The 17,225-nt window shown below is 50.9% G+C and overlaps 1 protein-coding gene across 1 annotated transcript in view; it reads left to right on the forward strand.

The window, feature by feature from the left end:
* Positions 1-4,826: 4,826 nt before the first annotated feature.
* The window catches only part of LOC115187893 (vacuolar protein sorting-associated protein 13B), a gene marked incomplete at its 5' end in the record, with an annotated part of 34,152 nt that continues 21,753 nt past the window's right edge, over positions 4,827-17,225 (forward strand). Inside the window, 4 exon segments of the mRNA XM_029746942.1 lie at positions 4,827-5,034; positions 5,814-6,002; positions 6,375-6,521; positions 15,535-15,824. Coding sequence (XP_029602802.1) covers positions 4,827-5,034; positions 5,814-6,002; positions 6,375-6,521; positions 15,535-15,824 — 834 coding nt within the window.

Here is a 17,225-nt window from a genome sequence, read left to right on the forward strand (position 1 = left end):
GTCCCTCTATCTCCGTCTCCCCCTCTCTCTCTCTCTCTCCCTCTCCGTCTCTCCATCTCTCCCTCTCTACGTCTCTGTCTCTCCATCTACGTCTCTCTCTCTCCCTCTCCATCTCTCCCTCTCCGTCTCTATCTGTCTCTCCATCTCTGTCTCTCTCTCCTCTCAGTAGTAATATAATGTGCTGTGTTGCTCTCTCCTGCCCTCACCTTCAGCCCCTCAGTAGTCCTCTCGGCAGGACAGAGCTCTATCATCTAATGAGAAAGAATACCATTCAAATCAAATCAAATGTATTTATAAAGCCCTTCTTACATCAGCTGATGTCTCAAAGTGCTGTACAGAAACCCAGCCTAAAACCCCAAACAGCAAGCAATGCAGGTGTAGAAGCACGGTGGCTAGGAAAAACTCCCTAGAAAGGCCAGAACCTAGGAAGAGACCTAGAGAGGAACCAGGCTATGAGGGGTGGCCAGTCCTCTTCTGGCTGTGCCGGGTGGAGATTATAACAGAACATGGCCAAGATGTTCAAACGTTCATAAATGACCAGCAGGGTCAAATAATAATAATCACAGTAGTTGTCGAGGGTGCAACAGGTCAGCACCTCAGGAGTAAATGTCAGTTGGCTTTTCATAGCCGATCATTGAGAGTATCTCTACTGCTCCTGCTGTCTCTAGAGAGTTGAAAACAGCAGGTCTGGGACAGGTAGCACGTCCGGTGAACAGGTCAGAGTTCCATAGCCGCAGGCAGAACAGTTGAAACTGGATCAGCAGCACGGCCAGGTGGACTGGGGACAGCAAGGAGTCATCGTATTAGGTAGTCCTGAGGCATGGTCCTAGGGCTCAGGTCCTCCGAGAGAAAGAGAGAAAGAGAGAATTAGAGAGAGCATACTTAAATTCACACAGGACACCGGATAAGACAGGAGAAATACTCCAGATGTAACAGACTGACCCTAGCCCCCCGACACATAAACTACAGCAGCATAAATACTGGAGGCTGAGACAGGAGGGGTCAGGAGACACTGTGGCCCCGTCCGATGATACCCACGGACAGCGCCAAACAGGAAGGATATAACCCCACCCACTTTGCCAAAGTACAGCCCCCACACCACTAGAGGGATATCTTCAACCACCAACTTACCATCCTGAGACAAGGCCGAGTATAGCCCACAAAGATCTCCGCCACGGCACAACCCAAGGGGGGGGCGCCAACCCAGACAGGAAGACCACGTCAGTGACTCAACCCACTCAAGTGACGCACCCCTCCCAGGGACGGCATGGAAGAACACCAGTAAGCCAGTGACTCAGCCCCTGTAATATGGTTAGAGGCAGAGAATCCCAGTGGAGAGAGGGGGAACCGGCCAGGCAGAGACAGCAAGGGCGGTTCGTTGCTCCAGAGCCTTTCTGTTCACCTTCACACTCCTGGGCCAGACGACACTCAATCATAGGACCCACTGAAGAGATGAGTCTTCAATAAAGACTTAAAGGTTGAGACCGAGTCTGCGTCTCTCACATGGGTAGGCAGACCGTTCCATAAAAATGGAGCTCTATAGGAGAAAGCCCTGCCTCCAGCTGTTCTAGGGACAATTAGGAGGCCTGCGTCTTGTGACCGTAGCGTACGTGTAGGTATGTACGGCAGGATTAATGTGATGTTTTTGACCTGGTTTTCCTCCTGGAGTCTACCTTCACTACAGGAACTGGACCTGGTTTCCATCCTGGAGTCTACCTTCACCACAGGAACTGGACCTGGCGCCCTCCTGGAGTCTACCTTCACTACAGGAACTGGACCTGGTTTCCTCCTGGAGTCTACCTTCACTACAGGAACTGGACCTGGCGCCCTCCTGGAGTCTACCTTCACTACAGGAACTGGACCTGGCGCCCTCCTGGAGTCTACCTTCACTACAGGAACTGGACCTAGCGCCCTCCTGGAGTCTACCTTCACTACAGGAACTGGACCTGGCGCCCTCCTGGAGTCCACCTTCACCACAGGAACTGGTTCTGGTTTCCTTCTGGAGTCTACCTTCACTACAGGAACTGGACCTGGTATCCATCCTGGAGTCTACCTTCACTACAGGAACTGGACCTGGGACCCTCCTGGAGTCTACCTTCACTACAGGAACTGGACCTGGGACCCTCCTGGAGTCTACCTTCACTACAGGAACTGGACCTGGGACCCTCCTGGAGTCTACCTTCACTACAGGAACTGGACCTGGGACCCTCCTGGAGTCTATCTTCACTACAGGAACTGGACCTGGCGCCCTCCTGGAGTCCACCTTCACCACAGGAACTGGACCTGGTGTCCTCCTGGAGTCGACCTTCACTACAGGTCCTCCTGGAGTCTACCTTCACTACAGGTCCTCCTGGAGTCTACCTTCACTACAGGAGTCCGTAGTGTTCAGTAGAGTTGGTGTTTCAGCAGCCAACAGTTACATAGACATTCATCTACATGTCATTGTTGAAATATTCCCCATGTAATGCTAATGGGGAGCTAATATTCCCCATGTAATGCTAATGGGGAGCTAATATTCCCCATGTAATGCTAATGGGGAGCTAACATTCCCCATGTAATGCTAATGGGGAGCTAAACATTCCCCATTAATGCTAATGGGGAGCTTAATATTCCCATGTATGCTAATGGGGAGCTAATATTCCCCATGTAATGCTAATGGGGAGCTAATATTCCCCATGTAATGCTAATGGGGAGCTAATATTCCCCATGTAATGCTAATGGGGAGCTAATATTCCCCATGTAATGCTAATGGGGAGCTAATATTCCCCATGTAATGCTAATGGGGAGCTAATATTCCCATGTAATGCTAATGGGGAGCTAATATTCCCCATGTAATGCTAATGGGGAGCTAATATTCCCCATGTAATGCTAATGGGGAGCTAATATTCCCCATGTAATGCTAATGGGGAGCTAATATTCCCCATGTAATGCTAATGGGGAGCTAACATTCCCCATGTAATGCTAATGGGGAGCTAACATTCCCCATGTAATGCTAATGGGGAGCTAATATTCCCCATGTAATGCTAATGGGGAGCTAATATTCCCCATGTAATGCTAATGGGGAGCTAATATTCCCCATGTAATGCTAATGGGGAGCTAATATTCCCCATGTAATGCTAATGGGGAGCTAATATTCCCCATGTAATGCTAATGGGGAGCTAATATTCCCCATGTAATGCTAATGGGGAGCTAATATTCCCCATGTAATGCTAATGGGGAGCTAATTATTCCCCATGTAATGCTAATGGTGAGCTAATATTCCCCATGTAATGCTAATGGGGAGCTAATATTCCCCATGTAATGCTAATGGGGAGCTAACATTCCCCATGTAATGCTAATGGGGAGCTAACATTCCCCATGTAATGCTAATGGGGAGCTAACATGGCCGCCGTAGAATGTTCTAGTCAAGTAAATGCATATTTGCGTTCTAAATATATTTCTCTGAAACATCAGGAGTAGGACAGAGACATGGTTTTGATGTTAACATGACCCCATGACCCCTAGTGGAAGGCAGACAGATTTTTCTCTGCCATTCTGGTGCTGATCAGTGTGTTTGGGCTGATTGTGTGTGTGTGTGTGTATGTGTGTGTGTGTGTGTGTTGTTGGCGTGTGCTGATGCGGTTCCCATGTGTCCTACCCTGATGATTGATGTTGTTTGTATCTGCATAATAAGTTGTTTGTTTCCGTGTGTTTCTGCGTCCTTCCTTGGCGTGCCTCCGCGTGTCTGTTCAGCCTGGTTGCAGTTGGATGTTATGGTGATTGTTCATGTCTGTACCACAGGTGTGTAGTGGAGGCCTTATCTCAGGGGGACAGAGACCTCCATGTTACAGGTGTATAGTGGAGGCCTTATCTCAGGGGGACAGAGACCTCCATGTTACAGGTGTATAGTGGAGGCCTTATCTCAGGGGGACAGAGACCTCCATGTTACAGGTGTATAGTGGAGGCCTTATCTCAGGGGGACAGAGACCTCCATGTTACAGGTGTGTAGTGGAGGCCTTATCTCAGGGGGACAGAGACCTCCATGTTACAGGTGTATAGTGGAGGCCTTAACTCTGTCCCCCCCCATCCCAGGGAGCTGTATAGTTGTTGATGTTTACAGTATTTAACTGTATATCTCTGTGTAGGCCTGGATCAGAGGTCCTAGCCCAGTGGGACAGCCCAGGGAGCTGTATAGGTGTTGATGTTTACAGTATTTAACTGTATATCTCTGTGTAGGCCTGGATTAGAAGTCCTAGCCCAGGGGGACAGCCCCCCCCATCCCAGGGAGCTGTATAGTTGTTGATGTTTACAGTATTTAACTGTATATCTCTGTGTAGGCCTGGATCAGAAGTCCTAGCCCAGTGGGACAGCCCCCCCCCCATCCCAGGGAGCTGTATAGGTGTTGATGTTTACAGTATTTAACTGTATATCTCTGTGTAGGCCTGGATCAGAGGTCCTAGCCCAGTGGGACAGCCCCCCCCCCCCCCATCCCGGGAGCTGTATAGTTGTTGATGTTTACAGTATTTAACTGTATATCTCTGTGTAGGCCTGGATCAGAGGTCCTAGCCCAGTGGGACAGCCCCCCCCATCCCAGGGAGCTGTATAGGTGTTGATGTTTACAGTATTTAACTGTATATCTCTGTGTAGGCCTGGATCAGAGGTCCTAGCCCAGTGGGACAGCCCCCCCCCCCCCCCCATCCCAGGGAGCTGTATAGGTGTTGATGTTTACAGTATTTAACTGTATATCTCTGTGTAGGCCTGGATCAGAGGTCCTAGCCCAGTGGGACAGCCCAGGGAGCTGTATAGGTGTTGATGTTTACAGTATTTAACTGTATATCTCTGTGTAGGCCTGGATCAGAGGTCCTAGCCCAGTGGGACAGCCCCATGCAGGTGAAGTTGTCCGTCTGGAGACCTGGTCTCAACACTCTTCTCGTAGAGCTCATTCCCTGGGCCCTGTTAACCAACCACTCTACATGGGACCTCTGGCTGTTTGAAGGAGAGACTATCGTCCTGCAGATACCCGCCGGGAAGACCCTCGTTCCTCCTAACTTCAAGGTGAGAGAGGAGAGACCCTTGATTTATATAGACTGGTTTTTGAAGGTATCGCTGACCAAGATGGCTGCCGTTATCGTCACCTTCTAGAGCTATGCAGGTCGTATATCAGGTCTTATATCAGCCACTCTTAGTGTATTATACACTCAGCGGCCAGTTTATTAGGTACATCCATCTAGTACCGGGGTCAGACCACCCTTTGCCTCCAGAACAGCCTGAATTCTTTGGGGTTTTTGGTATTTTATTAGGATCCCCATTAGCTGTTGTAAAAGCAGCAGACCTCTCTTCACAGGACTGTTGCTGACCGGATGTTTTTCTATTCTCGGTAAAACCCCCAGATACTGTCTGGAGGAGCGAACCAGGACACTCTATTTCATTTAATTTTACCTTTTATTTAACCAAGCAAGTCAGTTAAGAACAAATTCTTATTTACAATGACGGCCTACCTCTCTCTCTGTCTCTCTCTCCCTCTCTCTGTCTCTCTGTCTCTCTCTCTGTCTGTCTGTCTCTGTCTCTCTCTCTCTCTCTGTCTCTCTCTCTCTCTGTCTCTCTCTGTCTCTCCCTCTCTCTCTGTCTCTCTCTCCCTCTCTCTGTCTCTCTGTCTCTCTCTCTGTCTGTCTGTCTCTGTCTCTCTCCCTCTCTCTCTCTCTCTGTCTCTCTCTCCCTCTCTCTGTCTCTCTCTACCTCTATCTTCATCCCTCTCCCTCTCTCTTTGTCCCTTCCTCTCTCTTTGTCCCTTCCTCCCTGTCCGTTTGTCCCTCTCTGTCCCTCCCTCTCTCTAGGAGGCGTTTCAGCTTGGCATCTACTGGTCCAACACTAACACGGTCCATAAGTCCACAGCCCTGAAGCTGGTCCATGACCTGACGTCTCCGCGCTGGAAGGAAGGTGCCAGTCCCGAGGTCCTCACCCTGGACGAGGAGGGCTATGTGGAGGCAGAGATCCGCCTGGGGAGGAGTCCTGGAAGACAGAAGGTTAGGGACTCTCCGTACTCACATCCTCCCCACATATCACTGTCCTGTCTATAAAGTGTCAATGAGACTAACTAACACATAGAAATACAGTATCAGATAGACATGAGTGAATGGAAGCAATGTTAGGCATTAACTCTGTCTCTGTCTCTCTCTGCCTCTGTCTCTCTCTCTCTCTCTCTCTGTCTCTGTCTCTCTCTGTCTCTCTCTCTCTCACTGTCTGTCTCTGTCTCTCTCTGTCTCTCTCTGTCTCTCTCTCTCTCTCTCTCTCTCTCTCTCTGTCTCTCTCTGTCTCTCTCTCTCTCTGTCTCTGTCTCTCTGTCTCCATCTGTCTCTGTGTCTCTGTGTCTCTGTGTCTGTGTCCCCTCCCTATAGGTTTGTCAGTTCTGCGTGTCGTCAGTGGTTAGACACGGCATCCAGATCATCCAGATAGAAGACAGGACCATCCTGGTTAACAACACCCCCTACTTCCTGTCATATAGAGCCCTACTGTCTGACCAGGCCCTGGGGACCACAGACCAGGTAACACCCCCTACTTCCTGTCATATAGAGCCCTACTGTCTGACCAGGCCCTGGGGACCACAGACCAGGTAACACCCCCTACTTCCTGTCATATAGAGCCCTACTGTCTGACCAGGCCCTGGGGACCACAGACCAGGTAACACCCCCTACTTCCTGTCATATAGAGCCCTACTGTCTGACCAGGCCCTGGGGACCACAGACCAGGTAACACCCCCTACTTCCTGTCCTCTAGACCTCTACTGTCTGACTGGGAACCATTCTCATCGACGGGGCTGCAGTGGAGCAGGTTGAGAGCTTCAAGTTCCTCGGTGTCCACATCAACAACAAACTAACATGGTCCAAACACACCAAGACAGTCGTGAAGAGGGCACGACAAAGCCTATTTCCCCCTCAGGAAACTAAAAAGATTTGGCATGGGTCCTCAGATCCTCAAAATGTTCTACAGCTGCACCATCGAGAGCATCCTGAATGTTTGCATCACTACCTGGTACGGCGACTACTCGGCCTCCGACCGTAAGGCACTACAGAGGGTAGTGTGTACGACCCAGGACATCACTGGGGCTAAGCTGCCTGCCATCCAGGTCATCTATACCAGGCGGTGTCAGACCCTTAAAATTGTCAAAGCCACCCTAGTCATAGACTGTTCTCTCTAGTGCCGCATGGCAGGCGGTACCGGAGCGCCAAGTCTAGGTCCATAAGACTCCCGAACAGCTAATCCAATGGCCACCTGGACTATTTACATTGTTTTACATTGCAGCTACTTGCTGTTTATTATTGATGCATTTCACCCCATTTCACCCAATTACCTCATACCCCTACCTACATGTACATATTACCTCCACTACCTCATACCCCTCCACATTGACTCTGTACCGGTACCCCCTGTATATAGCCTCCACATTGACTCTGTACCGGTACCCCCTGTATATAGCCTCCACATTGACTCTGTACCGGTACCCCCTGTATATAGCCTCCACATTGACTCTGTGCCGGTACCCCCCTGTATATAGCCTCCACATTGACTCTGTACCGGTACCCCCTGTATATAGCCTCCACATTGACTCGGTACCGGTACCCCCTGTATATAGCCTCCACATTGACTCTGTACCGGTACCCCCCTGTATATAGCCTCCACATTGACTCTGTACCGGTACCCCCTGTATATAGCCTCCACATTGACTCTGTACCGGTGCCCCCTGTATATAGCCTCCACATTGACTGTACCGGTACCCCTATATAGCTCCACATTGACTCTGTACCGGTACCCCCTGTATATAGCCTCCACATTGATTGACCTCTGTACCGTAACACCCTGTATATCGCCTCCACATTGACTCTGTACCGGTACCCCCTGTATATAGCCTCCACATTGACTCTGTACCGGTACCCCCTGTATATAGCCTCCACATTGACTCTGTACCGGTACCCCCTGTATATAGCCTCACACATTTGACTCTGTACCGGGTACCCCCTGTATATAGCCTCCACATTGACTCTGTACCGGTACCCCCCTGGACTCTGTACCGGTACCCCCCTGTATATAGCCTCCACATTGACTCTGTACCGTAACACCCCTGTATATAGCCTCCCACATTGACTCTGTACCGGTACCTCCTGTATATAGCCTCCACATTGACTCTGTACCGGTACCCCCTGTATATAGCCTCCACATTGACTCTGTACCGGTACCCCCTGTATATAGCCTCCACATTGACTCTGTACCGGTACCCCCCTGTATATAACCTCCACATTGACTCTGTACCGTAACACCCTGTATATAGCCTCCACATTGACTCTGTACTGGTACCCCCTGTATATAGCCTCCACATTGACTCTGTACCGGTACCCCTGTATATAGCCTCCACATTGACTCTGTACCGGTACCCCCTGTATATACCTCCACATTGACTCTGTACTGGTACCCCCTGTATATAGCCTCCACATTGACTCTGTACCGGTACCCCCTGTATATAGCCTCCACATTGACTCTGTACCGGTACCCCCCTGTATATAGCCTCCACATTGACTCTGTACCGTAACACCCTGTATATAGCCTCCACATTGACTCTGTACCGGTACCCCCCTGTATATAGCCTCCACATTGACTCTGTACCGGTACCCCCTGTATAGCCTCCACATTGACTCTGTGCCGGTACCCCCTGTATATAGCCTCCACATGACTCTGTACCGGTACCCCCTGTATATAGCCTCCACATTGACTCTGTACCGGTACCCCCTGTATATAGCCTCCACATTGACTCTGTACCGGTACCCCCTGTACTATAGCCTCACATTGACTCTGTACTGGGTACCCCCTGTATATAGCCTCCACATTGACTCTTGTACCGGTGCCCCCTGTTATATAGCCTCCACATGACTCTGTACCAGGTACCCCCTGTATATAGCCTCCACATTGACTCTGTACCGGTACCCCCTGTATATAGCCTCCACATGGACTCTGTACCGTAACACCCTGGTTATATAGCCTCCACATTGACTCTGTACGGTACCCCCTGTAATATAGCCTCCACATTGACTCTGTACCGGTACCCCTGTATATAGCCTCCACATTGACTCTGTACCGGTACCCCCTGTATATAGCGCCACATTGACTCTGTACCGGTACCCCCTGTATATAGCCTCCACATTGACTCCTGTACCGGTACCCCCCTGTATATAGCCTCCACATTGACTCTGTACCGGTACCCCCTGTATATAGCCTCCACATTGACTCTGTACCGTAACACCCTGTATATAGCCTCAACATCTTGACTCTGTACCGGTACCTCCTGTAATATAGCCTCCCACATTGACTCTGTACGGTACCCCCTGATATAGCCTCCACATTGACTCTGTACCGGTACCCCCTGTATATAGCCCTCCACATTGACTCTGTACCGGTACCCCCCTGTAATACCCTCCACATGACTCTGTACCGTAACACCTGTATATAGCCTCCCACTTGACTCTGTTACTGGTACCCCCTGTATATAGCCTCACATTGACTCTGTACGGTACCCCTGTATATAGCCTCCACATTGACTCTGTACGGTACCCCATGTATATAACCTCCACATTGACTCTGTACGGTACCCCCTGTATATAGCCTCCACATGACTCTGTACCGGTACCCCCTTGTATATAGCCTCCACATTGACTCTGTACCGGTACCCCCTGTATATAGCCTCCACATTGACTCTGTACCGGTACCCCCTGTATATAGCCTCCACATTGACTCTGTACCGGTACCCCCTGTATATAGCCTCCACATTGACTCTGTACCGGTACCCCCTGTATATAGCCTCCACATTTGCTCTGTACCGGTACCCCCTGTATATAGCCTCCACATGACTCTGTACCGGTACCCCTGTATATAGCCTCCACATTGACTCGGTACCGGTACCCCCTGTATATAGCCTCCACATTGACTTCTGTACTGGTACCCCCCTGTATATAGCCTCCACATTGACTCTGTACTGGTACCCCCTTGTATATAGCTCCACATTGACTCTGTACTGGTACCCCCTGTATATAGCCTCCACATTGACTCTGTACTGGTACCCCCTGTATATAGCCTCCACATTGACTCTGTACCGTAACACCCTGTATATAGCCTCCACATGACTCTGTACCGGTACCCCCTGTTATAGCCTCCACATTGACTCTGTACCGGTACCCCCTGTATATAGCCTCCACATTGACTCTGTACCAGTACCCCTTGTATATAGCCTCCACATTGACTCTGTACCGGTACCCCCTGTATATAACCTCCACATTGACTCTGTACCGGTACCCCCTGTATATAGCCTCCACATTGACTCTGTACCGGTACCCCTGTATATAGCCTCCACATTGACTCTGTACTGGTACCCCCTGTATATAGCCTCCACATTGACTCTGTACCGGTACCCCTGTATATAGCCTCCAATTGATCTGTACCGGTACCCCCTGTATATAGCCTCCACATTGACTCTGTACCGGTACCCCTGTATATAGCCTCCACATTGACTCTGTACCGGTACCCCTGTATATAGCCTCCACATTGACTCTGTACCGGTACCCCCTGTATATAGCCTCCACATTGACTCTGTACGGTACCCCTGTATATGCTCCACATTGACTCTGTACCGGTACCCCCTGTTATAGCCTCCACATTGACTCTGTACGGTACCCCTGTATATAGCCTCCACATTGACTCTGTACCGGTACCCCTGTATATAGCCTCCACATTGACTCTGTACCGGTACCCCCGTAATAGCCTCCACATTGATCTGTACCGTAATACCCTGTATATAGCTCCACATTGACTCTGTACGTAATACCCTGTATATAGCCTCCACATTGACTCTGTACCGGTACCCCCTGTATATAGCCTCCACATTGACTCTGTACTGGTACCCCCTGTATATAGTCTCCACATTGACGCTGTACCGGTACCCCCTGTATATAGCCTCCACATTGACTCTGTACCGGTACCTCCTGTATATAGCCTCCACATTGACTCTGTACCGGTACCCCCTGTATATAGCCTCCACATTGACTCTGTACCGTAACACCCTGTATATAACCTCCACATTGACTCTGTACCGGTAACCCCTGTATATAGCCTCCACATTGACTCTGTACCGTAACACCCTGTATATAGCCTCCACATTGACTCTGTACCGGTACCCCCTGTATATAGCCTCCACATTGACTCTGTACCGGTACCCCCTGTATATAGCCTCCACATTGACTCTGTACCGGTACCCCCTGTATATAGCCTCCACATTGACCTCTGTACCGGTACCCCCTGTATATAGCCTCCACCTTGACTCTGTACCGGTACCCCCTGTATATAGCCTCCACATTGACTCTGTACCGGTACCCCCTGTATATAGCCTCCACATTGACTCTGTACCGGTACCCCCTGTATATAACCTCCACATTGACTCTGTACCGGTACCCCCTGTATATAGCCTCCACATTGACTCTGTACCGGTACCCCCTGTATATAGCCTCCACATTGACTCTGTACTGGTACCCCCTGTATATAGCCTCCACATTGACTCTGTACCGGTACCCCCTGTATATAGCCTCCACATTGACTCTGTACCGGTACCCCCTGTATATAGCCTCCACATTGACTCTGTACCGGTACCCCCTGTATATAGCCTCCACATTGACTCTGTACCGGTACCCCCTGTATATAGCCTCCACATTGACTCTGTACCGGTACCCCCTGTATATAGCCTCCACATTGACTCTGTACCGGTACCCCCTGTATATAGCCTCCACATTGACTCTGTACCGATACCCCCTGTATATAGCCTCCACATTGACTCTGTACCGGTACCCCTGTATATAGCCTCCACATTGACTCTGTACCGGTACCCCCTGTATATAGCCTCCACATTGACTCTGTACCGGTACCCCCTGTATATAGCCTCCACATTGACTCTGTACCGTAATACCCTGTATATAGCCTCCACATTGACTCTGTACCGTAATACCCTGTATATAGCCTCCACATTGACTCTGTACCGGTACCCCCTGTATATAGCCTCCACATTGACTCTGTACTGGTACCCCCTGTATATAGTCTCCACATTGACTCTGTACCGGTACCCCCTGTATATAGCCTCCACATTGACTCTGTACCGGTACCTCCTGTATATAGCCTCCACATTGACTCTGTACCGGTACCCCCTGTATATAGCCTCCACATTGACTCTGTACCGTAACACCCTGTATATAACCTCCACATTGACTCTGTACCGGTAACCCCTGTATATAGCCTCCACATTGACTCTGTACCGTAACACCCTGTATATAGCCTCCACATTGACTCTGTACCGGTACCCCCTGTATATAGCCTCCACATTGACTCTGTACCGGTACCCCCTGTATATAGCCTCCACATTGACTCTGTACCGGTACCCCCTGTATATAGCCTCCACATTGACTCTGTACTGGTACCCCCTGTATATAGCCTCCACATTGACTCTGTACCGGTACCCCCTGTATATAGCCTCCACATTGACTCTGTACTGGTACCCCCTGTATATAGCCTCCACATTGACTCTGTACTGGTACCCCCTGTATATAGCCTCATTATTTTTAGTGTACATTTTTTAAATTATTTTTTTACTTTAGTTTATTTAGTAAATATTTTCTTAACTAACAATTCAGTTTTAAATAGATTAGAGTTAAGGGCTTGTCAGTCAGCATTTCACTGTAAGGTCTACCTACATCTGTTGTATTGGGCACATGTGACTAATACAATTTGATTTGACACACACACACACACACACACACACACACACACACACACACACACACACACACACACACACTCACTCTTTCTAGTGTGGTGTAGAATCCCCCAGCCTCTAGGGCAGTGGTTCTCAATCCTGGTGCTGGCGACCCCAAGGGCTGGCGACCACGAGGGCTGGCGACCTCAAGGGCTGGCGACCCCGAGGGCTGGCGACCCCGAGGGCTGGCGACCCCGAGGGCTGGCGACCCCATGGGCTGGCGACCCCGAGGGCTGGCGACCCTGAGGGCTGGCGACCCCGAGGGCTGGCGACCCCGAGGGCTGGCGACCCCTAGGGCGACCCCGAGGAATGGCGACCCCGAGGGCTGGCGATGTAGGTTTTTGCTCCATCCCTACACAGCTGGTTTACATGATCAACTCATCATTAATCAGCTGCGAAGGCAAAAAACCCAAAACGTGCCGCCCTTCTGGGGTTGAGATACACTGCTCTGTGGAGAACAGAGGCTTGTTTCCCATCAGTTCATGTTCTCCACACACACACACACACACACACACACACACACACACACACACACACACACACACACACACCATATCGTGTTTCTCCCCCTGCTCCCCACTCTGCCAGTCTCACCATGTGGTCGTTGGCACTCCACAGCCCAGACACATCAGACAAACCCCATGAATTGGATGCAGGTTTGTGCTTTCATCTCAGGACGCGCCCCCCGTCCCCGTGGTGATGTCATTTAACGAGCCTTCAGATCCTCCGGAGAAGACGATGGCGTGAGGTTACCAGTTGCCACTGCCGGTTAGACGAAGAACCTTAACGGCAGGATTGTGACGGCTTTAAAACGCAGACCACAAAACGACGGCAGGCTTTTGTAGTTGGCTGTTCATCATGCTGCCTAACCTCGTCCGTACCAAACTGCTCACTGTTCTCAGCATGGGGAACCCTGCTACCAGTTTAGACATCTCTGGGGAGAACGGCAAGTTCTCTCTGGGGAGGAACGGCAAGTTCTCTCTGGGGAGGAACGGCAAGTTCTCTCTGGGGAGAACGGCAAGTTCTCTCTGGGAGGAACAAGTTCTCTCTGGGAGGAACGGCAAGTTCTCTCTGGGGAGGAACGGCAAGTTCTCTCTGGGAGGAACGACAAGTTATCTCTGGGGAGGAACGGCAAGTTCTCTCTGGGAGGAACGGCAAGTTCTCTCTGGGGAGGAACAACAAGTTCTCTCTGGGAGGAACGGCAAGTTCTCTCTGGGGAGGAACGGCAAGTTCTCTCTGGGAGGAACGGCAAGTTCTCTCTGGGGAGGAACGGCAAGTTATCTCTGGGGAGGAACGGCAAGTTATCTCTGGGGAGGAACGGCAAGTTCTCTCTGGGAGGAACAAGTTCTCTCTGGGGAGGAACGGCAAGTTCTCTCTGGGGAGGAACGGGAAGTTCTCTCTGGGGAGGAACGGCAAGTTATCTCTGGGGAGGAACAAGTTCTCTCTGGGAGGAACGGCAAGTTCTCTCTGGGAGGAACGGCAAGTTCTCTCTGGGAGGAACAAGTTCTCTCTGGGGAGGAACAAGTTCTCTCTGGGGAGGAACGGCAAGGTCTCTCTGGGAGGAACAAGTTCTCTCTGGGGAGGAAGGAACAAGTTCTCTCTGGGAGGAACAAGTTCTCTCTGGGGAGGAACGGCAAGTTCTCTCTGGGAGGAACAAGTTCTCTCTGGGGAGGAACGGCAAGTTCTCTCTGGGAGGAACAAGTTCTCTCTAGGGAGGAACGGCAAGTTCTCTCTGGGGAGGAACGGCAAGTTCTCTCTGGGAGGAACAAGTTCTCTCTGGGAGGAACGGCAAGTTCTCTCTGGGAGGAACAAGTTCTCTCTGGGAGGAACGGCAAGTTCTCTCTGGGAGGAACAAGTTCTCTCTGGGAGGAACAAGTTCTCTCTGGGAGGAACAAGTTCTCTCTGGGAGGAACGACAAGTTCTCTCTGGGAGGAACAAGTTCTCTCTGGGAGGAACAAGTTCTCTCTGGGAGGAACAAGTTCTCTCTGGGAGGAACAAGTTCTCTCTGGGAGGAACGGCAAGTTCTCTCTGGGAGGAACGGCAAGTTCTCTCTGGGAGGAACAAATTCTCTCTGGGAGGAACAAGTTCTCTCTGGGAGGAACAAGTTCTCTCTGGGAGGAACGGCAAGTTCTCTCTGGGAGGAACAAGTTCTCTCTGGGAGGAACGGCAAGTTCTCTCTGGGAGGAACAAGTTCTCTCTGGGGAGGAACAAGTTCTCTCTGGGAGGAACAAGTTCTCTCTGGGAGGAACGGCAAGTTCTCTCTGGGGAGGAACAAGTTCTCTCTGGGAGGAACAAGTTCTCTCTGGGAGGAACGGCAAGTTCTCTCTGGGAGGAACAACAAGTTCTCTCTGGGAGGAACAAGTTCTCTCTGGGAGGAACAAGTTCTCTCTGGGAGGAACAAGTTCTCTCTGGGAGGAACGACAAGGTCGCGTTACACTCCGCTGTCCTACCGAGCGAAAAGAGCGTGAACTACTCATAGTGTGGCCACCTTTCACAGTAACTTTATGCAGTTACTGGCTAACATGACCCTCCATTTTCTCCAAAACACAATACAATCGAGGCAGGATACTTGTCCACGTGATTAAGAATGTATTTAATGTATCAAAAAATGACGTTAACTCATTTTCAACCCAAATGAGCAGTTACTGAGTTTGTTTTTGTTGCTTGGTTAGGTGCAGTTCCAGAGTGTGAAATAACTAGCCGTCTCCTGTCTTCTCTAGGCCTGTCCTCTCCCAGATACAGCAGTGTTCAGCCTGGCTCCAGCAGGACAGAAGTCACCTTTCAGACCTGTCTCTGTGGCCTGCTGGGATCTGCTAAGAAAGGACGGGGAGGTCCCTCAGTTCCCTCTACCGACCAGACACATGATGTTCAGCTGCCTGCCCACCACAGACCCTGGACCTGTAGCTGGGTCTGAGTCCTGGAGCCTCCCGGCCCCCATCAGACCTGACTTCTCCAGGCAGAGTGTGGCCGTCCCTGGGGAGATCTGCAGTAGCAGTGGTCTGAGCACCAGGTGGGTGAAACAGAGCAGAACAGAGAGATTACAGGACAGAGAGACTAGTCTCTCCGTTCTCTCTGTCCTGTAGTCTCTCTATGTCCTGTAGTCTCTCTGTTCTGTAGTCTCTCTGTCCTGTAGTCTCTCTGTAGTCTCTCTGTCCTGTAGTCTCTCTCTCCTGTAATCTCTCTGTCCTGTTGTCTCTCTGTCCTGTAGTCTCTCTGTAGTCTCTCTGTCCTGTAATCTCTCTGTCCTGTAGTCTCTCTGTCCTGTAGTTTCTCTGTTCTGTCAGGACAGACAGAACAGACCCTGGCTAGGGGACATAAAGCACAGAGCCTTTAGTGGTCATGCCCTGTTAAACACTGGCACTGGAGCCATAAGGGATGCCCTCATCATTTCCACTGTCTCTCTCCCTCTCTCTGTTCTCTCTCTCCCTCTCTGTCTGTTTCTCTCTCCCTCTCTCCCTCTCTCTCTCTCCCTCTCTCTGTTCTCTCTCTCCCTCTCTCTGTTTCTCTCCCTCTGTCTGTTTCTATCTCTCTCCCTCTCTCTATCTCTGTCTCTCTATCTCTGTCTCTCTCCCTCTCTCTGTTCTCTCTCTCCCTCTCTGTCTGTTTTCTCTCTCTCTCTCTGTTCTCTCTCTCTCTCTCTCTCTCTCTGTTTCTCTCTCTCTCTCTCTCTCTCTCTCTCTCTCTGTCTGTTTCTCTCTCTCTCTCTCTCTCTCTCTGTCTGTTTCTCTCTCTCTCTCTCCCTCTCTCTCTCTCTCTCTTGTCTACGGGGGTGGCCTAAACACAGGCTCTTCTAGTCGACTGTTTGGACAGCTTTCCTCTCAAAGGAAACAGAAACAGCGTCTCCTCTTCATAATTGGACCCAAGAGTTCAGAAGTGATTTTTACAACACAGATACTTTCAGTCTTTTGTTCTTTCATGGCCCAGCTGTGTTTCCCTCTGTGTTTCTGTGTGTGTCCCTTACTCCCCAGGCCTGCCTCCAATCAGGGCCCTACCCTGCAGGCCTGCCTCCAATCAGGGCCCTACCCTGCAGGCCTGTCTCCAATCAGGGCCCTACCCTGCAGGCCTGCCTCCAATCAGGGCCCTACCCTGCAGACCTGCCTCCAATCAGGGCCCTACCCTGCAGGCCTGCCTCCAATCAGGGCCCTACCCTGCAGGCCTGCCTCCAATCAGGGCCCTACCCTGCAGGGCCTGCCTCTGGGCTCAGTGAGGGACAGAGGGACCTGTGCTGCAGGCCTGTCTCTGGGCTCAGTGAGGGACAGAGGGACCTGTGCTGCAGGCCTGTCTCTGGGCTCAGTGAGGGACAGAGGGACCTGTGCTGCAGGCCTGTCTCTGGGCTCAGTGAGGGACAGAGGGACCTGTGCTGCAGGCCTGTCTCTGGTCTCAGTGAGGGACAGAGGGACCTGTGCTGCAG

The sequence above is a fragment of the Salmo trutta genome, unplaced genomic scaffold (genome assembly GCF_901001165.1).
Source record: "Salmo trutta unplaced genomic scaffold, fSalTru1.1, whole genome shotgun sequence".
Classification (NCBI taxonomy): Eukaryota; Metazoa; Chordata; class Actinopteri; order Salmoniformes; family Salmonidae; genus Salmo; species Salmo trutta.